Consider the following 24,084-nt stretch of genomic DNA (forward strand, 5'->3'; position numbering starts at 1 on the left):
TACCCTGTTGTTTTCTTCTCATTCTTCTTATTTTTCTCTTATCCCTTTTATACCTCCTAAGATAAAAATTTCTATGCAAGAAAAGATTACCTCACAACCACAAGTTACATATTTCCCAAAAAACAAATTAAAATCTTTACACAGAAGACACTACATTATGATCAAACATTAAATGTTTTAATTAGGAGCCACAAGTAATTAAATATTTTCCTTTGTACTAATTTTCCCACCTTAATATTTTCACCGCAAAGCAATGATTCTTTTATGATTGATTAACAAAGTTTTAAGCAAGCTAAGTATATTTTAGCCAGTTATTTTTGTACTGGCAGGCCACTGTTTGGGGTTTCAGTGTAGTAGATTCCTACAACTTTACTCAAGTGGTCTAGCTAACATCACTTTTTCTTTACACACAATAGGGCCATTTAATTTCCTTTCACAATTTTGTTTTTTTCGAGGTGCATACTGAAACCTGTGATTAATTCTGTAAGCTACTTGACAAAGGAACTCAATCCCTTGGGTGTAGAGACAGAATGGCTTTCTTTAATCATTAGCTCGTTTTTCCACAGGCAAAATTTGTGGGTCTATAATGTATGAAACTTCCTTGTTCTTGTTTTCAATCCTTTGTAAATCTCAGAGCTCACAAAGGGGAAGGTGACTTCTAGCCTAATTTTGCCTTATTTGTATCTCTTATTGGAGTAATTGGCAGAATAATCTATACCATTTCCCTAATCTTCACTAACTGTTTTAACCACCTGTGTCTTTTAGGCTAACTCAGAAAGTCCAACAAAATCACAGATTGAATTAATCATTATCGCTCTTATAAGAGTCATCTTCATTATGATCTTCAAGTAAATTGCCCAGCGAGGGGTGGGCTTTTCCCGAGAAGCAGCTACACTATATTAGATACAATGGAATCCTTTCATATAGTACTCTCACTATGCTCAATGCAGCAGGAGCATGGAAGTAGCAAGCAGAAGGGAGCACAGCAGAAGCAAGGTGCTCTAGAGACTATCCTCCTGGGGCTTTGCTCATTTGCTGTAGCCATGCTATTTGGTGAACTGGGATCCATGAGCTCCATTGCTGACTGCAACTCCTCTGACATGGCCACTGACAGGAATCAAACCTGAGTCCTCTGTAAGAGCAAATGTCCTCAACTGCTGAGTCATCTCTCTAGTCTCTAGCTCCTCTCCTATTTTTATGCAAAAATTAACAATTTTATTATTATAGAATGCTAAACTAAAATTTTCCATTTGTGTAGGGTAACATGTTCTATTAAATATTTAAGGTTTGATGCATATGATTTTGATTACAGGAAGCAATATACTTCAAATAAAATTTTACTTTGTACTAATTTGTCATGTTTAACATCATGTTGTATACTAATTTTGACAAAATATAAATAACTTAATTTTAATATTTATTTTTGTCTTATTAACATATATAACCATTGAAAGTTATCAAAATGCATTTATTTTCATGTGTATTAATGCAACAAGGCAGCTGATTATCATAAGAGTATATATGAAAGATTACATTTTCAGTACATTGTAAAATTTAACTAAGCTACAAATTCTGTCAAAATATAATTTTTCATCCCTAGCTTTTAAAATATAATTAGATTTTCTTAGCAACTATTGTTTTTAAGTAGAATTTACTTATTCTACAGAAAAAACTGATATCTATGTGATTTTAGTGCAGTTAATTTTCTCCATATTGATGTGCACCTCATAAATCCAGTAGAAAAACAAGAATGAGGAGTCTCTGTACATCTGATCACAGGGAAGTAATCTGCTGACTTTAATGTGTGATGTAATTGATCCAAGATGCATTCTATTTACCTACTCACATTGCAGATGATTTTAATTATTTACCAATGTGAAAACTGAATTTATGTCAAATATCAAAAAGGAAAGTAGTGGTAAATGCTGGATGTGTCCTTTTGATTGTGTGTGTGTGTGTGTGTGTGTGTGTGTGTGTGTGTGTGTGTGTATGGGTCACACTTGATATGAATCCTTTTGTAAGATTAAAATTTTATAGATCTTACTATGATGCTCATTCTTGGCTACACTCTTGGGCTCAAGGAATTTTCCTGCCTCAATTTTTGAGTAGGTGGAACTCTAGGTCTATGTTATTATGTGTAAATAAGTTTATATTCTGAGCAGATGATTCTTTTGTAAGGCTGAGACTCTTTGCAAGAAGTCCTCACTGTCTGGTACCAAAAAATTTTACTGACATAGGAGACTTGTAGTATGTAGATGCATAAAAGTCTTGGAAATTGCTTTGTGGAAATAAAAAAGCTGGAACTACAGAATTAAAGGCATTTTTATAATTAACCATAACTTTTGGTCATTATTTATTCTTTTAATTTAATTTGCCTAGTGAATTGGAAATTAGTTAACTAATGATACAAGGTTTTGCTCTATGGCCCAAGCTGAACTCAAACTTGGTAACAATTCTTCTACATTAATGTTTCATGCTTGTTAATTGTATTTTTCTGTTTCTATATGTCCTACAGCATTTTGATATTAGTTTAAAAATCATAGTATTGATGCTGTTGCATGACTGCTGGAGAAAGCTGACATTTTGGTATGCTGTGAAATGTGTGTCTGTGGTGAACTTTACTACAGTGTTCTGCAAGGAGAAAACATGTATTAATTTTAGTTCATGGCACACTGATTTCTTGCTACTGTATGACTTTAAACAGTGAAGAATTGATGATAACTAAGATGCCATATGGAAGGTGATTACCTTCCATCCTTTCTAAAGACCTAGTGACAATTTATTTCACAATAGCAAAGGAACTGAGACCTTCCAGAGGAGCAAGGTGAAGAAGCTAGGACTTTTTTGTGTGAAATTTCAGAAATAGGTGAATTAGGGAAAATTCTCTTTCAATTTTTGATTTTCATTGCTATATATAAAGTTTAGGCACCATTTCAACTTGTGAAAAGTGTTTAATGTTTGTAATAGTTACTTTTTTCATAGATGTGACAAAATACCCAAGGGAAACAACTTAAGGAAGGAAAGGGTTATTTATTCTAGCTGCAGTTTGAAGAGATGCAGTTTCAAGTGAAAGAAGGCATGGTGGTGTATTTTTGGTGGTGACCAGAGCTTGAAGCCACTGCTTGTTAAATTTCAGCAGAATCAGGCAAGAACATGGGCTGGACAATACCCGAGAAAGCTTGTTCCCTCAGAGATACACTTGCACTAGTTAGATCCCACCTGCTAAAAATTCCATAACTTTCCAAAACAATTCCAGTGACTAGAAACCAAGTTTTCAAACACATCAGTCAATTGGGAACATTCTGTATTTAAACCATAAAATTATTTTAACGGAAAGCTCTAAACAAAGACAAGTTTTTGTTAGCTACATGCTTGTGGCCCATGTGACTATATACTGGAAACCCAACTAGGAGTGGTGGGAGATTAAAACAGACACATTGAGAAACCCCAACACTGAAACAACTGTAATAAAATATATAATAAAATATAGACGATACCCTACATGATATAGGTATAGGAAAGACTTTCTGAATAGGAGTCCATTTACCCACAACATCTGCACAGCTAAAGAAACAGTCAGGAGTGAAGAGGAAGCTCAATAATTCGAGATAATCTTTGTCAGCTATAAATCTGACAGAGAATATACAGAATATACAAAGAACAAAAAAAACCCCAACGGGTTAAATGACAATAACAAAACAATCAAACAAAAACCACCTTTAAATGAAGAAAACAAATGGGCTTGAGACCTGAATAGAGGGTTCGAAAAAGAAAAAGGAAAATAAAGGCTAAGAAATGCCTCAGAAATTGTCCATCTCTAACAATTGGTGAAATGCAAATCAAAACAACTTTAAGATTTCATTTTACCCCAGTCAGAGTAACAAAGATCAACAAAAGAATGGCCAACAGATGCTGCAGGGGGTCTAGAGAAAAGAGAACCCTCATTCCCTCTTCCTGGAATTCCAAGCTGGCCCAGTGTTGTTGGGTTACTGGCCTTAGGGCATGGCTTCTTGTCTTCAGGTTTGCTTTCTTAAAAGGAGAAAGACAGAGGTCAGGCTATATCTCTTGGGTTGTGAAGACTTGGTCAGGTGGTGTGAAACATACACACACACACACACACACACACACACACACATAAATAAAATCTTTATTGTTCCCATAACAACCCAGCCACTCTGGAGCATTATCAAAAAGCTAAAAAATAAATTTACCTTTTGAATCACCTATACCTCTCTTGGTTTATGTCCAAAGGACTTGGCATCCTACTTCACAGATACTTGTTCAGTCATGTTTTATTGACAATAACTAGAAAATGGAAACAACTTAAATATCCTTCAACTGAAGAGTGAACAATGAAAAGATGTTACATATACACTATGGAATATTATTCAGATATAAAGAAAAATGAAACCATGAACTTTTTAGGTAAATGAATGGAGCTAGGAAAGAGTATATTGTGAGAGGTAACCCAGACTCAGAAAGACAAATGTCACATATTCTTTCTTACCTAAGGCCCCTAGCCCAAAATCTTCAGATGTGAGTGCATATCTTGGAGTAACTGTAGAAATCAGAAAAGTAAAAAGAGACCAAGGTATGGAGTGGGGGAACATAGAGAGAGGACAAGTGATCAGATGGAGGAAATGGGAAAAATGGAAGGCTCTAATTAGGCAGGGGAAGGAAGATAAATATAGAAGAAGGAGGGTAAAACAACAGTAAGACTTGCTGAAAAAGTCATAAGGAATCATACTATTAACTAGCTAACTCAAAGTTCCTATGATATACCTAAGTCTTTGTATAAATATACACATGTAGTTTAAATAAAAATATCCCATCTGGACTGACAATACTTTCTCCAAGACTCAATACACTTCAGACACAGAGATTCCAACGCAGAGACCTCTGAGTTGGAACTGATTTGAAATCCCCTTCCTTGAGGACTAGATTTCGTGGTACCAGAAGGCATCATGCAATTTTCCAAAGGCAGAAAGCAACCAGCAGTGCCACCCTATTATGATGCCCATGAATGACACTGATCATCATGGTGAACATGGACAACTACAACAGACTTGCTAATGTAGACAGGGGAAAGGCCAGAGTGTTCCAACCCTATTACAAAAAACTATAGGCAGTCAAGGAATGCTACAGTGGGATACATAGTCCTCTGTGGGGAAGAGCATATCATTTGGTTATCTGGTATCAAATGGTCAGCTCTGAAAACATACCTACAAGTAACACTGTATGGGCTGAGCAGGTTGTACTTTTGTATTTAGGAGTGTGTGTGTGTGTGTGTGTGTGTGTGTGTGTGTGTGTGTGTGGTGTGTGCGTGTGTACTCGTGTCAATGATAGAGGGAAAATTAGAATCTCCTTTTTGGGTTCTTAGTCTCATTAATAAAACAATTTGATAGGGGACTCAAATTCAAACTCAAGGACAATTTTACTAGAGTTTAAAAGAGAAACTTCAGGGCCATACAATTTTAGCAGCTGCTCAGAGGAGGAGAAGAAAGGAGAGAAGAAAAAAGTGCACAAGTTGGAATGGAAGTCAGACCTGTGGCACACAAGCAGCCACACGCCAAGGAGGGAGGCTTTAGAGAGAAAATAAAGCTCAAAATGTTGAAGGGAAAGCCCAAAGTGTAGAGAAAAGTACACTAGAGAAGAGCTAAAATAAAGAAAAAGAAAAGTTATGATTTTCTAAGTAAGGAAATAAGAAGTCCCCTGTAGCCATGCAAGCTGTTGCTCTAACAGGGTGGGGATTCTGAGAAGAAGAAGAAAAGTATCTCATCAAGTAAGTAATTGTTTTGTCTATCTCTTTAGATGGCTTAAGGTGAGCCCTTGGATCAGTCTAACTTCAGTCCTAGGTACCCACCAAACCAGACATTCTAGTCTATTCATTAGGGTTCTCTTCAACAACAACGTGTGTGGAGGTCAGAGGACAACTTGGAGGAATCAGTTCTCTCTCTTTACCTTGTAGGCACAGGGATTGAACTCAGGTGATCAGGCTTGGTGGCAGGTACCTTTACACAGTTATGTGCTTTTAGAAATAGTTTGTTGGGTTGGAGAGATGGCTCAGCCATTAAAGGCTAGGCTCACAACCAAAAACAGAAATAGTTTGCATGCAGTTTTCCTCTACCTTTAAAAAAGTTACTTACTTTTAATTTTAAAAATTACATTTAGTTATTTGGTTATGTGGGTTCTGAGGATTAAATCTAAGTTGTCAGGCTCAGTGGCTACCACCTTTACCCACTGAGCTATCATGCTGCCCCCCAACCCTTTCTTGATCTATATGCTTCTTAGAGCTACAGTGTCTGGTATGGTTTTGTTGCTGTTTATAATTTTTTTGTCTGGCTATGTGATCCAGCCTGGGCTCAAAGTCATATTAGTCTGTCACAATCTACTGGGTGTTGGATTGCAAGTGTGAACAACCACACCAGGCTCTCATATTATGTACTGAAGTACATGCTCATGCACACACCTATGGAGGTTAGAGGTTGAAGCTGTAATGACTACCTCAAATGCTATCCATATTATATTGTGTGGTAGGATCTTTTTACTGAACCTGAAGATTACTATTGCTGCCAAGCTGGTTGGCCAATGAACTCTGGGGATCCTCCTGTCTCTGTCTCACACTGCTTTTGCTTCAGACCTGCACCACTACCCTTAACTTTCACATGGATGTTGGAGATCAAATTTAGGTTTTCAGGTTTTGCACTAATCACTTAACTCACTCACTAAGTCATCTCCCAAGCCCCAAACAGTTCCTAAATTTCAAGGACTCTCATGATGTCCACTGATTGTAGGAAACCATAACATGTCATCATTCTGAGATATGATGAAGCAGCAATCCTTGTCTAAGGCCTGGCTGGTCTTTAGCAGAAGGAAAGAGTACACAGTGGAAATGTGAAATGGCTCTTAAAGCTTCTGTTGACAGTGGCATATATCATGTCTCCCACATTTTATAATCTAAGTCAGAGGGGTGTCTGGGGATATGTAATTTTACCAGAGTATAATTTCATATATTGCATAGCCAGGGTTGGCATTAATGCAGTGGGGATATGGAATTCTTTCATGGTGAGGGTCGGGGCATAGTTTTGACTAATAATTATAGCCATAAATATTTAGATTAAGAAGGAACAAAGACTTTTTTTTCCTTTTCTCTCTTAAATTTTATTTTGTTTTATTGTGGGAGGGATGGGTGGGATGGGGAGGCATGATGTGAAAGACACAAAGAATAATAAAAAGAAAGAAAGAAGAAGAAAGAAAAGAAAGAACAATGGAACCCAGGGTTGTGGCACATATCTTTAATCCCAGCAGAAGCAAGTGTATCTCTGTGAGTTCAAGGCTAGCCTGGTCTTCAGAGTGAGTTCAAGGACAACCAGGGCTATTACACACAGAAACCCTGTTTCAAAAAACAAAACAAACAAATAGAATAAAGGAATTTAGGTTCTTTAACAGATGTGCTAAATTCAAAGAATGGAAGACATTTCCCTTGACAATCAATTAGGTATAGCTTTAAGGTTAATGTTTCTATTCTACAAGAAATAGGATTAAGCCTCTGAAATCTAGATGCCTAACAGGACCTAGATAGGACACTTTTATGTCAAACTTTTTTTTGGTGACAACATACAGATCAGTGATAGGACAGGAATGGCACATCTCAGTATAAATTATAGACTTAGTTCGTCTTGTCTAAATCTGACTAAACAATATACATTAAAATATCTCTCTCTTACACACACACACAAATCACACACACACAAATCACACACACACAAATTCAAGATAGTTTTCTGTGGCAACTCCGTGATCACAAGTTTTCAGATTTTTTTCCCTTCCATCTGTAGTGCTAGCTTACATGACAAAAAAATATGGCTATAAATGCTTCTGTGCTCCAGTCATGTCTGTGTTCTACATTGGGAGAAAGTAGAGGCTACCTCAAATGAATTAACTCATTTTACACAACTTCTCTGCCTTTTACCCACTAACCTCTGTTCACTCCTAGAAGAAAAGAGTGGGGCAATAGCTTTGGAGATTGTTATTCCAAAGAACATCAACATTACTGAATTATCAGTGGGAGGATAATGTGTCAGAAACTCAAAGTTCTATTCACCATGACTTACAGAACTAGAGGGCTAACTGTAATTTAGTAACAAGCCCATTTTGTATATTGCTTAAACTAGGTGGTTTTTGTTTGCTTGTTTCTACTTTTCCTATGCACTGAGAAAAAGTTTCATGTACATATTTTGTTTGACTAGCTTTTGTTCTTCATAGAGATTCTTACTATGAAGCCTAGGCTAGCTTGGAACTTGCCTCAGTCTCCTGAGTATCAGGGTTAGAGACATGTGTCCGACACTTGACTACCTTACTCATTTACTGAGTTCCTTTTCTAGTTTCTTGTCATAGGTCTCCAATAGACAATATGTGTAGTTGATGGATAGATTCTGCCACCTGACTTTCGTCTGAGCTACTTTGTTCATTAGTAGGTAACTGAACCTTAAATAGTAAATTAAAAATAATGATATATTTATTATAAGTCATTATTTTGGGCCAAGGCAGCATATTAAAATTTCAAGTAAAAGATCGTATTATATGAGAATAAGAAGATACACTTAAAACATAGCTAATGCATATTATTAGCTGATAAGAATGCAAGTGCCCAAATACAGAACAAAGGAGACAATAAAGTCAAGAATGTTTCTTTTCTTTTTCCTCCAACTCCTTCTTCCTCCTACTCCATCTCCCCTTCTTCATTTTCAAATGGATGTGTGTGTGTGTGTGTGTGTGTGTGTGTGATGTGTACATGTGTTTGTGTACAGGTGTATTGTGTGTACATGAGTGTACATGCTGAGGTCTGAGGTTGACAATGGGTGTCTTCCTTAGTTAATCTCTATTTTTGAGGAAGAGTCTCTCAGTGAGCCTGGATCTTACAGATTTAGACAGATTGGCTATCCAACTAACCCCAGGAATTCTTCCATTTCTGCCTCCCCATTACTGGAAATGCAGATGTGTGCTGTCCTGCCTGAGTTTTTTTACACAGGTACTGTGGATTGAATTCAAGTTCTAATGCATGTGTGGAAAGCATTTACCCACTGAGATATCTCTGTAGCCCTCTATTTCTTATTTGACAAAAAATCTCTTTATCTGTTCCTCATTTTTGTCAAAAGTGAATTTTAAGAAAATAAACTTTGCCTTGATAATTCAACATCAATACTAATTCCTGCTAATAAGGCAAGATAAAAAAATTCCCTCATTTCCTTTTTGCTTTCACAAAAGCCACTACCCCCACCCCCAGAGTAGTATGACATAGCTATTTTTCAGAAACAAAACAAAACATATCAAAAATCTCTTTTCTATGGTTCTTTCTTCCAACACAAGGCTTTCATTTTCTGAAACTTAAGCTAGAATAATTTCTTCTGGGACAGTCTTCTATCTAGGCAGACTGTAGTGATGGAATAGCCTCAGTTGATTCCAGTCTATTTTTCTGAGCTGAATGGTATGAATTGTTCTCCAAAGAGACAGGCTTGCTTTGATACGAAATTTGCATATAAATAAACCTCTAGATTTCTTCATACAGTCAATTAAGCCAGCAATTTTGTGCTCTGGTGCATAGGCATTGAATGAATATCTATTAGCAAGAAGGATGGCAGAAAGAAAGAGCAGGAAAACTAGGGAAAAATTAACTGGGGGGTAAACATTTGATTTTTAATTGGGAAAAGGAATATGTAGTATCGCTTTTATACTTGTGGCATCAGGAAATAAACAATGATCTAAGGAGAAATATGTTTTTAATCGGCATTTAATAACTAAGATATTATTGGACAAGCCCCCCCCAATAGCTTATTATCTTAGGATTTTTATTGCTGTGATTAGACACCATGACCATGGCAACTCTTACAAAGGAAAACATTTAATTGTGCTGGCTTACACTTCAGGAGTTTAGTCCATTATCATAATGGTGTGAAGCATGGTGGCATGCACACAGAGAGGTAGCTGAGAGTTCTACATCTGAATCTGCAGGCAGCAGGAAATGATAGCTGCACCGGGCATGGCTTGATCTTCTAAGACCTCAAAGCCTACCCACTAGTGACACACTTCCTTCAACAAAGCCACACCTGCTCCATCAAGGCCACATATTCTAATAGTACCACTCTCTGTGGGCATTTGGGAACATTTTCTTTCAAACTACCACATTCCACTCTCTGGATCCCATAGGCCTATAGCCTTATCACAATGTAAAATGCATTTAGTACAACTTTAAAAGTCTCCATGGTCTATCACAATCTCAACCATGTTTTAAAGTCTGAAGTCTCTTCTGAGACTCATGTAATCTCTTTACCATAATACCCTATAAAATCAAAATGAAAAAGCAGGTCATATACTTCTAATGTACAATGACATAGGATATACATTACCATCCCAAAATGTAGGAAATGGAACATAGTGAGGAAATGCTGGGCCAAAACCAGCTGGACAAATTCTAAACTCTGCATTTCTTTATCTGATGTCAAAACTGTCTTCAGATATCCAACTCCTTTCAGCTTTGTTGACTGCTGCACATTTCTTTCTCTCCATCTGGCTGGTTCCACTCTCTGTTAATAGCTTTCCTGAGCAGATATCCCTTGACTCTGGCATCTCCAACACCTTGGGGTCTCTAACACAATCCAAGCTTTACTATCGTAGCTTCATGGAATGGCCTCTCTAGACACCCCTGACACTTGCCTGGCTCCCGAAGATTTGCTTAGCTGTAGAGGAGGATTCCACAATCCCTTTCTTCTGTCCTTGACACTAAAGTCAGAACTATATGATTGAAGCCGCTAAGTTCTGCTGCTTACTGGGGCTGGAACATAGCCTCTTGTCCAATTACATTCTCACCAGCCTTCTGTTTTAGATGATTTCTTTCATTATCAAAGCTTGGATATGCTGAAACTCACCCTGTAGACCAGGCTAGCCTCAAACTCAGATATCTACCTGCCCCTGCCTTTGGAGTGCTAGGATTAAGGGGGTATACCACCGCACTAGGCTTTAATTTTTTCTTTAGTTCCTTTCCCAAGTTGGAAGTTTAGCTTGTGGGATCTTACCCCTGAAGTCACCACTCCCTTTATTCCATTTAATATCAGAATTTTCTTTAATCTGTTTATCTCCTTGAACACAGAATTTAGCTTTAATTCCATTTCCTGGTGCCCTCTTTTGCTTTGAACTGCACATTTTGTATTTGTCTTTGCTCAACTTACTCCTTTTCATTATAAATCTTCTAAGAGTGAGCACTAAAAAAATCACTTAATAGTGTCAATATCAGGCTGTTTTGATATTTCCTCTGCCAGCTCAATTAATCTAAAACTCTTCAATTAAGCCTCAGGCAGATTTTTTTGGACAAGGGCAGAAAGCAGCCACATTCTTCACCAAAATATCCTAAGAACAGTCTCTAGGCCACATCCTAGCATCCTTCTCCTTTGAAACATCTTCAGCCAGGCTCCCACAGTTCAGATCACCCTCAGCACCACTGTCTTCCATGTTTCTACTAGGATGGTCCATTAAGCCTCACTTAAAGTGAGCTTGACCATGCTCTAATGAGTATATGGGCAACATGAATTGGACATGGTGTTTTTTGGGGGGCAGTGCACAAGGATGGAGGGTGCAAAAGATAATCATATTGTAATCCACAGACCCAGAAAAGCTAAGAAACAAAGAGGGCTTTAGCTGGAGGGTATTGGTGGGTTGGTTGGTGGTGGGTGGTGGTAGGGATATGGTGGGAGGATAGAACAGGACAGGACACATGGATCTCCCTGTGAGAGTTAAAAAGAATAGATTTTATGGGTCAACTGGGGCTGGGGGTAGGGACTGGTACAGGGGGATCAGGTAGGGAGGATGAGGGTTTACAGGGAAGAGACAGCTAGAATTGAGGGGTGGTATGGAAAATTGTGCAGTGGAAACTTCCCAAAATTTATGAAGGTGATCTTAATGAAGTCTCCAAACAATGAAGGAGACTGAGTCCCAGCTTGCCATCTCTTGTCATCCAATGAAGCATTCAGTATCATGATTGGGTTATATCTAATTGAGTTGTTGGCCAAAAGGGTCCCATGGGAATCCCCAAACAACTCAGGCTGTTGACAAGACAATAGGTTGCTTTCCACAAACTGACACGAAGGCCCTATTCCTAAAGGCAACACCCACTTAACTCTCTGAACATGGAGAGGGCGAGCTGGTGCCTACATAGAACCTTTACCCCTATGTTCTAGTGCCTTTGGTATGGTAGTGGTATGGGAAGCTACTTTTCAGGCTACCACAAGAGGAACCTATACATCAACCCAGACACAAAACCTTTGATCTACAGTGCTGTCCCCCCTGCAAGATATGCTAGTTCAATGGTGGCACAAAGCTTGTGTGAGTAACTAACCAATATCTGATTTGACTTAAAGCCCACTCCACATAATGGAACCCATACCTGCTTGAGTGACCAAGAACCAGAGACTAGGTATCCCAGAGATCTAGGGTAAAACCAAATACTACTGATATTTCAAAAGAAGGTAGTGATGAAATGACTCCTAAGGATATTCTGCTATACTCAAAGATCAGTGCCTTATTTGCTACTCCAACATATGGGAATAAATACAGAGAGCACATGCGCGCACATGTGTGCGCACGTGCACACGCGCACACACACACACACAGAGTGAGAGAGAGAGAGAGAGAGAGAGAGAGAGAGAGAGAGAGAGAGAGAGAGAGAGAGAGAGCTTGAAATACTCAGTCCTAAATAGGATGTCTTCATCAAATCCCTCCCTTCAGGGCTCTGAGAACCTCACTGAAGAGGCGATAGGAGAGGATGGCAGGCACCAGCAGAACAAAGCCCTCTAAACCAATTCGAGCAAAGCTCATATGAACTCACAGAGACTGAGGTGGCATGCACAGGGTCTATACAAGTCTGCACCAGGTCCTTTGTGTATGTTATGGCTTCCAGATTAGTGTTTTTATGGGATTTCTGAGTGTGTGTGAACAAGTGGGTCTCAGACTCTTGTGCCTTTTCTTAGGTTCTTTTCCTTTGTTGGTTTGCCTTGCCCAACTTGTATATGATGACTTTTGTTTTATTATGTTTATATTGTTATGTTCAGTTGTTATCTCGTCAAAGCTTATTCTTTTCTAGTGAAAGGGAATGGATTTGTTTGGGTTAGGGGAGGAGAAATAGGGAGGAAATAGGATGAGTAGAGGGAGGGGAACTGTAATCAGGATATACTGTATGAAAAAAGAATCTATTTTCATTAAAAAGGGAAAAAGAAATCAATAAACTGGAATAAAACTTTAAAATGCTACAGAGAAAAATAGGTGATAGTTAATGCCAAAAATAAGGTGATTTAATGATTGCTGTTTCACAATTAATACTGAACATTTTGGTTGCCAAGGCAACAGAAATATAACTGGTAAAGTAATTTTCTTTTGTGTTCAAAGAAGGTAATCTAGCTCATTTGGGAGGATGGGCTTCAGGGACAGGACTGCTTGCCAGCCTTTCTGTCCTGCATGTTGACTCCTGTCTGTATACTTGATAGAACATTCAGATATAGAAGTACTGATGGGGAGGCCTTGAAGAACAGCCATTGGTGACCTTAATGACATATCACTGTTTAGACGTAAATTTAGGTTTATTCCTCTGGGGAGAGATAGTTCTAGTTCACTTCTTTGCTTTATTCCTTCTCTATGTTGACTAAACCACTCTTCCTCTGTCACATCTGTGTTCTTCTTTGTCCCTGTATGGTCTAAGACAGTAGCTACTAGTAGCCATTAAAATTAAAGTTCTAAGAATATATTTGTTTTTAAGAGTGAAGGAAGGAAGCTAGGAATGGTGGCACAGCCTTTCACCCCATCATTCCAGAGGCAGAGACAGGTGGACCTCTGTGTGTTTAAGGCCAGCCTGGTCTACATAGTAAGTTCTAGGACATCCAGAGCTACATAGTGACATTCTGTCCCAAGAAACAGAGAGAGAAAGAGAGAGAGAGAGAGAGAGAGAGAGAGAGAGAGAGAGAGAGAGAGAGAGAATGAAGGAGACAACAATCCTATTTTCTAATTCCTAATTGTCTGTAATGACACATTGGGGATGACAGAAAAATGACATGTATCATCTGCCTCCTTTTTTGTTTTTTGTTTTTTGTGGGTTTTGTTGTTGTTGTTGGTGGTGGTGGTGATGGTTATATAAGTAAAAGGGGGAAAAGTACTTAATCTAGTCGGGCTTATACTGAAAAGTAGAGAAATTTGATTCACTGCAGTGTTACACATTATGAGTAATATTGTATAATTGTAGCTACACATAATAAGAGCTAGTATATTCTTTTTTTTTTTTTTTCGAGACAGTGTTTCTCTGTGGCTTTGGAGGCTGCTCTGGAACTCACTCTGTAGACCAGGCAGGTCTTGAACTCACAGAGATCCACCTGTCTCTGCCTCTGGAATGATGGGGTTCTAAAAACATTTGCTATGACACAGATTTCAGGGCTGTTCTTCTAGAGCACCCAAATTCAGTTTACAGCACCAAAGTTGAGCAGCTCACATTTGCCTATAACTCCAGCTCCAGTGGTTGTGACACCTTCTCATTGTGTCTGTAGGCACTTACACACATGGCACACACCACACACACACACACACACACACACACACACACACACACACACTCACACACACATGTAATAATAATAATAATAATAAATCTTTAAAATTGCTAAAACATACTTTGTTTTGAAACATTTTCAGATGCCCCTTAGAGTGACTGATATATACTCTCAGACCATATTTATGGAACTGAGTTTCACAGACTGATTGTAGCCCCATCTTTGCATGATCCAGAAGCACTATACTGTATTTTTTAAATTTAAAATGTTAGAAAGTCATGCCAGGCCTCTTATTGAATATAGTATCTCTTGGGTGTTTATGCTCACATCTTTAGTAACTGTATGCTAGGACTTTATCAGATCTGTCAACTCCTTTTAGTGAAGAGACTGTATTCACTTGTTTATTAGTTTCTTTTTTAAAATACAGAGAAACCTGTTAAAGTACTACACTGATTTTCATGTATCCAATAGTGGTATCCTATGATTCCATTTCCCCCATAGTTTTAGGGACCAGCCCAGGATTCCACACAGCACTCAACTGACATGTCTTCTTGATCTTACCTAATCTTAGAAACCTTTATTTATTTATTTTTTTTACGAGACAGGGTTTTCTGTATTGTTTTGGAGGCTGTTGTTCTAGCCTGGCCTCGAACTCACAGAGATCCGCCTGCCTCTGCCTCCCGAGTGCTGGGATTAAAGGCGTGCGCCACCACCGCCCGGCAGAAACCTTTATTTTTTTCATAAACTTCATACTTAGGATTCTGGATAACTTTTAGAAATGTTCTTCTAGTCTTACAAGAGCTGACTTCTATACTATTGACAAGAATGCTACTGAAGTAAGGCTGTGACACATGGTACCTGTGTCTCATTGCTGCTGAGTTTTTGTAAGCTAATTTGGTTACTTAGATATGGTGGTATCTCCCAGGTTTCTTCACTGTTTATTTCCCAGGGAGTGAATACTTGAATAGAAGATTCTTTAAGATTGTGCAAGTAGCCGGCACTTGGGAGGCAGACCCAAACAGATCATTGTGAGTTCAAGGCCCACTTGGTGTGTCTTAAAAGAAAAGCAAACAAACAAAAAAACAAAACCCTAACCACAGCAAAAGATTGTGCAAATACCCTGTTTCTTGCTATACTTTTGTTCATGAAGATTAGGCTATGTGGATGATTTTTTCCCCCTGTAATAGTTATTTCCTGGTGTTTTCATAAAATAATTCATTTCTACCACATTTTATGTTAGAATTCTAATGTATTGAATGCTACTTAGTAAAAATTCTGTTTTCAAAATTATTCAGGTTGGTCTTTTATTTCCCACCCCTTTCTCAGTGGTTGAACTGATTAATTCATTTGTTCTTGTTTGTATTCAATGTGCATTTATTTTTAGTGATATTTATTTGGGGTGAATATGAAATATTATTTTGATTTTAAGTGTCAGAGTGACATGAAAAAACACACTCAAAACTAAGTATCACTTTCCCTACCTCTTCTATCAGATTTCATTCTCATTCTTTCCATACAATTCTGCTATTCTCTGTTAACTTGATTTATTATTTCTGTAACTGAATTTGTACAAAATAAGCAAACATTTATTATAAGAGATGACATTAAATGTCTTCTTGTGGTACTGGGAAATTTGAAAGCTGATTGGTGTATTTTCTTTTCTCTTAAGGATATTAGTTATAATTGGCCTGGTATTATTGCCAGTGTGCTAAAGAACTGATGCAATTATATTTTCTTTCTTGGAAAATATTTGTGGATGTTTTCTAGAATAAAATCAACAATATAATATTTGGTGGTTTCATTAAAACTGTGTTGTAGAATGTGTCTGAAGAATGTAACATAAAGCACCTAGCAATGTTTTTAAGTTTTCTTTGACTAGTATATTTTTACAAAATATTTAAACTTTTTCTTTACCCTTATGGCTTCACATGAAGAGTTTGGAGTTGTAACAGTGCTTTAACATGTACTTAGTGCAAATTAGGGCCTGAGTTCAATCCCCAGCATTCCCCAGACAGGGTATTAGTTACTTCAAGCACTAGAAGTAACAGACAGTTGCACGTTTGTGTGTGTATATTTATTTTTTTATTTTTTGCATCTACTAGTATTTCAGAGTAGTTTTTCTTGTACATAAAACCAAATAAAACATCTGCTTAAGTTTGTTAAACAATTTTTAGGTGTTTTTCATTGTGTACTCTTTCTCTTTCCAAATTCTTTGCAGGCATTTGGACAGTCCTTCTCTATCCACCGTAAAGTGGCTGAGGATGGAGAGACTCGGGAGGAAACACTTCTACAGGAGTCTGCATCCAAGGAAGCTTACTATCTAAACAAGATCTTGGAGATGCAGAATGAACTGAAGCAGAGCCGGGCTGTGGTCACAAATGTCCAGGCAGAAAATGAGAGGCTCATAGCTGTTGTACAGGAACTGAAGGAGGTAAACAAGCCAATTCATCGTTCAGGATCTGGTTGTCTTTAAAAATTCCACCACAGAGAAATTCCACTAGGTGTTTTTAATCCAATTAGGTTAACAATCAAAATTAACCATCATAGATAATGATAAGCAAAGTTTGGCAAGTCCTTAGTTTGACAGATGCTGTGTGAATGTAACAATTTAATTAATATTATCATATTTATTCAATAAAATGATTAATCTTATTTCCATAGTATTGCTGGTACTGGCAAAGATGTATATATACTTAGGTGTTGTATGTGAGATGTGACTTTATATATACATGCATGTGTGCTGAAAATCTCATTTATATATGATAATTCTAGGGTAGCATAGTGGGAAAATTGTTGAATTAAGTATTAGGAAAACAGTATTCTGGTCTCAACTCTTCTACTAGTTTTAGTATTATATTCATGGTATGTGTAAGATTTTTTTAAAAAGTTATATTGCTATACTCCTGGTCCATAATAAACAAGTGCTGTTATCATTAGTAGCTTTGTGCATCCTTCATAAAATATTGTTGAAGCTATTATCATTATAGTGGTCTGTATTCTTACATTAAAAAGTATTAGCTAGCCAGATGTGATGGTGTGCCTCCATGATAGCTGTGTCTAGCCTGGGCTATGTTGCAAGACTTTGCCTCAAACACAAACCCAAATAAAACATTACAAATAAATAAAAAGTCAAGAGAATAAGAAAAATATTAGATATATATCTTCAGTTTGTCATCTTGAAATCCTTTTGGTTGTGATTTAAAGTAGACAGAAGGAATCAACAGTATGTTTCCATTTCTGCTTTGGTCTTTAAGAAGCCTTTGTCTTATGCTTAACTGTAAAAAATGACCTGAGATTCCTTTTACATTTTAAATAAGTTTTAATTTTTATTGATATTTAACATTTGTTTATGTTGTTGCATACTAAATTAACCCCAACTCTACATTGCTTAAACTATAAGATTAGATAATGAAACTGCAGGGCTGGTAAGATGTCTCAGTGTGTAAAAGTGCTTACTGCACAGGCCTGACAACCTAAGTTCAGTCTCTGGGACCATGTGAAGATAGGAGAGAACTGGCTAAAAAGTTGTCCTCTGACCTCTGCATGAGTGTCGCAGCTTCTCTAGGCTACCTCTTCAAACTCTCCCACATTTCTTTCACAAACCATTTCCACTTCTGACCACATGGTCTGATTTAGCACAACAACAGCCCCACTACTTTGTACTAATTTCCTGTATTAGTTACTTGTCTTGTTGCTGTAGCAAAATACTTGTCAAAGTCAATTTAAGGAAGGGAGGCTTTATTTTGGCTCAGAGCTTGAAGGTTCAGTCCATCATGAGCATGTGCCTGGCCACATTGTATCTATAGTAAGGAAGGAGGGGGTCTGGTGTTATTGACTTGTGAATCCTGTTACCCACACTCAGGGTGGTCTTTCCACTTTAGTTTAATTTCTGTGGAAATGCCTTCTCTGTAACATCATGATTTTTTTTTCTCCTAAGATACTCAGAATTCTTATAAGTTGACATTCAAGATGAACCATTACAATACCATGGCTGTTATGATCTGAATGTCTCCCTCAAATTCATGTTAAAACTTAATCCTTGTATTAAGAGGAGGGTCCTTGAAGAGATGAAGTTTTGAGTAAAAAGAGCTCAAAAATGGGATAAAGGGAACTTGATGAGACTTTTTAATCTCCTTATCCATATTAAAGCACCTTCCCTTCCTTCTAAACAACACAGCAAGAAGGTTGTCTCTCGAGCTGGAGAAATAACTTCATGGTCAAGAGCACACATCAGCCTTGGAGATGACCCACGTTTGATCCCCAGCACCCATTTCAGGCGGCTTGCAAATGTCTCCAACTCCAAATCCAACCCTCTCTGAGGGCATCCGTTCTCACATGTACATATCAATCCTTATATAAACCCTGTGTCTGTTCTACTTGTGGCTGTTCCTTCTCTGTCACTCTGACAGAGGAGGGCATCTACTCTCCTAGATTCTTCCCTCCCAGTAAACCCTTTGGATGAGCTTTGGGTGAAGACCTTCTTTTGCAGCAGAGCAGAGCCAGCAAGGCTGTAACATTTCTGCTGGGGAAACCTTCCCCTGGCAGAGCGGAGTTGTTACACTCCGCTCTCCCCTCTCTCAGGAGCAGAGCTGAACTTAGCAACTTCGTCTGGGAAACCCTCTCCTGCCAGAGCAAAACTGCTGGAGCAAACATCCCCAGCTAGAAGACCCTCTCCTGCTGTAGCAGAGCCAAAACACTAGGGACGCCTTTCCCTGAAGCAGGGCTGTAAGCTGCTATGCTTACTGCAGCCTGTGGTAGTCCTTGGCTCCCGAGCTTCAGGATACCTTTCCATCTGAGCTGTGTAACACTTTGTATTCTGTGACTCCCGAGTGCCAGAATACCTGCCCCATCCAATCCATCCAAAATGCCTACAATAATAACTAAATTTGTAACTTGTTGTGACATTATTATAATTTTAATAGGATATGACAGAGTTGAATTTAAAATGCTGCCACATTAAAATTTCATTTCCCCTTCTCTAGAATATATAATTACGTTTCATAATATATCAGTGAGTCAGCTGCCAAAAATCTATTATATCTACATCTGTTCCAATGCAGGGAGTCTATACCCATAGATCCATAGGTTTAGAAGGCATCTTAGTGATTATTTGGTAATGACTCTCTCCAAGACAGTAATTCTTTGACATCCCCAAAGGACGCATCTTTATCAGATACTTATAGCATTCTGAAGAATATATAATAAATTAACAAATTCTTTTCAAGTAAAAGAGTATGTTTTATTTGTTACTTATTTTGCTATTTACAGCTTCAGAACAGTGCTTGACAAAACAGATTATTTTAGAAATAATTTTATTGAATCATATAAAATTAAATTAAAATAACATGTTTTCAAAGTTGACCATCCCTGGACTCAAATATCTGCTGTGCTGCTTACCAACAATGTAATCTGGACAAGTTACATTTGTTTCCTTTGTTAGTCAGCTTTTCATTGTTTTAATAAATACTTGACATAGTCAATTTATAAAGATAAAAGATTTATTTTAGCTCACAGTTTTGGGGATTTCAGTCCATGATCAAGTGATCCTGCTGCTTTTGGGTAAGACAGCACATTATGGCAGAGAATGTATGACAGAACAAACTAGAATCTTTATTTAAAAAAAGAACAAAAGAGGAAGAGGCTGGGACACCACTGTAATTCAAGGACAGGTCTCCCAAACTGGAAACATCTCACAGTACCCTACTTCTTAAAGTTTTGGCTGCCTCCCAAAGTGCCAAGCTATAGACCAAGTCTAGACACATGGGTCACAGTATTGAGTAAGCTTCCTTATTTTCAGCATGGAGATGATAATATTAACAAATAAGCCCTGTTTAAATGCCTGGTACAAAAAAGTTCTGAAAGTAGTTCTCATTTTATATATCTTGCCTCCCTCCCAAGGCTCCCTTGCTAGTGTTTGGCCACTCTAATTGTTACTCTGTGATTAAATGATCAATGGATTCCCTGTGTTTTACCAGCTGTATTTCTAGCTTCTGAGTCTAAAGAGAATAACTTATTTAGTTTCCTCTTTGTCTAGGCAGGTTTAGCCTATTCCCAGGAGCTTTAATTCTTGGACAAAATTGTCTTGCCATCTCCTTCTCAGAATGAGTATATCTAGAGCCATTGGAACTCACCTACATGATGTGGTCTTAGGTCAGCACCCTGGCCATTCTTTTTCGAATTGATTGGTGACATCTGTTTACAATGTGTTAAAAAAAGAAGTTTACACAGACTATATTTACCTTTGTTGGAGATCCTTAAAAATACAAACCATTGGACCTATGAATTCTCCTTATATGTTCAACTCAGTTTAATTCTTTGGTTTCAATTTTTCATTTGTTTGTTCATTCAGTATCTCTAATGCCTGTAGTAAGCTAGGCAGATACCTTAAAAAACAAATAATCTGTCCTCTTTGACTGTTGTAATGCAAGTTCTAATAGGTCTTAATAAGAGCCTGGAGTCAGATATAGGGGTAAAAGCTGAAAGATCAAGGGGTGAGGGAGAAAGCCACAGCCACACCTTACCTTGCTAACTTCCCAACTGACAAGAGAGTGAGTTCCTGTTTCTTCCTGCCTGTATTCCTTTTTCTGTCTAGCCATCTCACCTCCTGTCCTTGCCCAGCCATCTCACTCCTTGTCTGTTAGCTAGTGGCAAGTTCTACCCTTTGATCTTCAGACACATTTTATTTGTACAAACAAGATATCACCACAGACTACATTTTTTTTCTTTTCAAGAAGGTCACAAAAGTGGAATCATTTAGTTTGTACATTTTGAGATTGAATCCTTTTTCTTATCATAATGCCTTTGAGATTCATCTAAGTAGTTGTATATATCAACATCAAGTTTGTTCCTTTTAATAATGGCATTATTCTATTATATTGACATATTGCAGTTTGTTTAACTGATTATCCTATTTGAGAGCTTTTTGTTCCTCCAGATTTTGGTGGCTATGAATAGAGCTACTGTACATATTCATGTACATTTATATTTTTCTGTGAACATGTATGATATCTAATCTTAATTGTCAGCTTGATCTCTATAGTTGATTGGGCATATGAGCACACATATAGCAGATTATCTTGACTGAGTTCATTGAGATGAGAAGGCTCATCCATAAGGGTAGCATCGTTTTTTAGATGGGAAGTCTGCTGTATAAAAAGAAGAAAATGAGCTGAACACAAGGATTCATCTCTGCTTCCTGATTGTGGGTGTGATGTGACTAGCTGCTTCAAGCTGCTGACACATTGATGGATTGTACCCTTGAACTATAAGTAAAAATGAACTTTTCTTCCCTTATGTCCCTTTTATAAGGGTATTTTGTCACAGCAGTAGGAAAAGAAAAGAAGTCAGTACATGGTTTTATTTCTCTTAGGAAAGTAAGATATCATCAGAGTAATGGTGATTCCATTTTATATTACTATTATAGATTTATAAGAGATTCTGTTACCCTGTATCCTTTCCAGTATTTGGTATTGTCAGTATTTTTTCATTCTAAGTATTCTAATAGGTAGTGATATAATAGTGTTTGTGATTTTCGTTTTAATTTTTCTAGTGGATAATATAATATTGAATATTTTTGTTGTGCTTATTTTCCTTTCATGTATAATACTTAGTGTCTGTTCAATATTTTAACCTGGTTTGTTTGATTTTTTCTTTAATATTGAAACTGATTTATGTATTTTGGATATAATCTTTATCAGATATATGACTTGCAAATATTTTCACCCACTATGCAACTTGTCTTTTCATTTACTTAAAAAAATCTCTTGGGTGGCTGGGGAGATGGCTTAGAGTTTGATAGCTCAGCTGCCCTTCTAGAGGACCTGGCTTTGATTCCTAGCACCCACACGGTAATTAGCAAGCATCTGTAACTTCAGTTCCAGTGCTCTCTTCTGGTCTCTGTGACACCAGGCATATAAGTGATACTTATACATAATTCACACAGGCAAAATATGCATGAGTATAAAAATTAAATAAAAATTATTTGGCAGCATGAGATACTGTGTTTTTCAATACTATGATGAAACACCTTAGGTTATTTTGTAAAGAAAAGAAAATTATTTAGTATACAGTTCTGGAGATTCAAGGGCATGTCAGCTCATTTCTGGTAAGGACCCTGTGGTGATAACACAAGAGAGTGTGGTCACATCATCAAACAAGAAGCCAGAGGTGTTTTGGTCCCACAATCCCTTCTGAGGGCATACCTCCAGCTAACCTAAGGACCTCTCAGTATGCCTACCTCTTAACTGTCTCACTTCTTGAAACTGTCACATGGAGGGCCAATCTCCCAACACATGTCCTTGAGAAACAAACCATATCTAAACTACAGCACGAAGTAAAATACTTCTCATTGTGATGAAGTCTAATGTATAAAATACAATTTACTATGAGGTATGGGGGTATAGCTCAGTGGTACAACACTTGTTTAGCATGTACAGTACCTTAGATTCACTTCAGAGGAAGAGGAGGAAAGGAAGGGAGAGACACAGAGAGATGACAGAGACACAGAGACAGAGATAGAGAGAGGAAAAATGCTTTTGGTATCAGGTTTAAGAACATTTTCAAAGGTTTATTTTATTAAATTGTGTGTATGTCTGCATGAGTTATGTGAATTATGTATGTGCAGGTACCTGTAGAGTCTAGAAGAGAGTGTTGTATGCTATGGAGCTGGAGTCACAGGTGTTTGCATTAGCTGGGGAGTCACTGGGATGCACTGAGCAAAGGAGTGACATAAATTTGTTGTGGTGAATCCTCGAGTTTAAAGGTATAAATAACTTATCCAGAAGTGAGAAGATGGTGGTTAAGATCAGGATGACAAGTGAAGTAGTGAAAGTGTCTATATATTGAAGTTGGAGCTACATAACTTTTATTCTTCCCTTTCTCCCCCCTCCTTAGTGTGTGTGTATGTGTGTGTGTGTGGTACTGGGATTGAACCTAAGGCCCTGCACATGCTAAATAAGTATTTTTTTTAGATTTTTTTAGATTCACATGTCAATCCCAGCTCCCTCTCCCTCCCTTCCTCCCAGACTTGCCCCCACCAGCCCCACCAGCCCCCTCAGCCCTCCACCTAATTCCCACTCTGCTCCCCAGGGAGGGTAAGGCCCTCCATGGGGGATATCCTGTCATTTCATTCAGGGTAGGGCCTAGGCCCTCCCCCAAGAGTCCAGGCTGAGAGAGCATCCCTCACTGTGGGATGGGCACCCAAATTACATTTGTATGCCAGGGATAAATATTGATCTACTACCCAAGACCTCATAGATTGCTTAGGCCTCCTCACTGACACCCACATTCAGGGAGTCTGGATCAGTTCCATGCTGGTCTCCCAGCCATCAGTTTTGGGGTCCATGAGCTACCCCTTGTTCAGGTCAGTTGTTTCTGTGGGTTAAACAAGCCCAGTCTTGACCCCTTTGCTCATCAGTCCTCCCTCTCTCTCACTGGATTCCAGGAGTTCAGTTCAGTGACTAAACAAGTATTCTACCACTAATCTACATCACCACTGAGAGAT

At 37.9% G+C, this 24,084-nt stretch overlaps 1 protein-coding gene across 8 annotated transcripts in view; it reads left to right on the forward strand.

Moving 5' to 3' along the window:
• Positions 1-24,084, forward strand: part of Bicd1 (BICD cargo adaptor 1) — a 148,404-nt gene that overhangs the window by 58,513 nt on the left and 65,807 nt on the right. For all 8 annotated transcript variants that reach the window (XM_040743679.1, XM_040743680.1, XM_040743682.1 and 5 more), the window contains exon 2: positions 16,801-17,013. In XM_040743679.1, coding sequence (XP_040599613.1) covers positions 16,801-17,013 — 213 coding nt within the window. The remainder of the gene's footprint in view (positions 1-16,800; positions 17,014-24,084) is intronic.

Source organism: Mesocricetus auratus, unplaced genomic scaffold, assembly GCF_017639785.1.
Source record: "Mesocricetus auratus isolate SY011 unplaced genomic scaffold, BCM_Maur_2.0 Super-Scaffold_100001, whole genome shotgun sequence".
Taxonomy (NCBI): domain Eukaryota; kingdom Metazoa; phylum Chordata; class Mammalia; order Rodentia; family Cricetidae; genus Mesocricetus; species Mesocricetus auratus.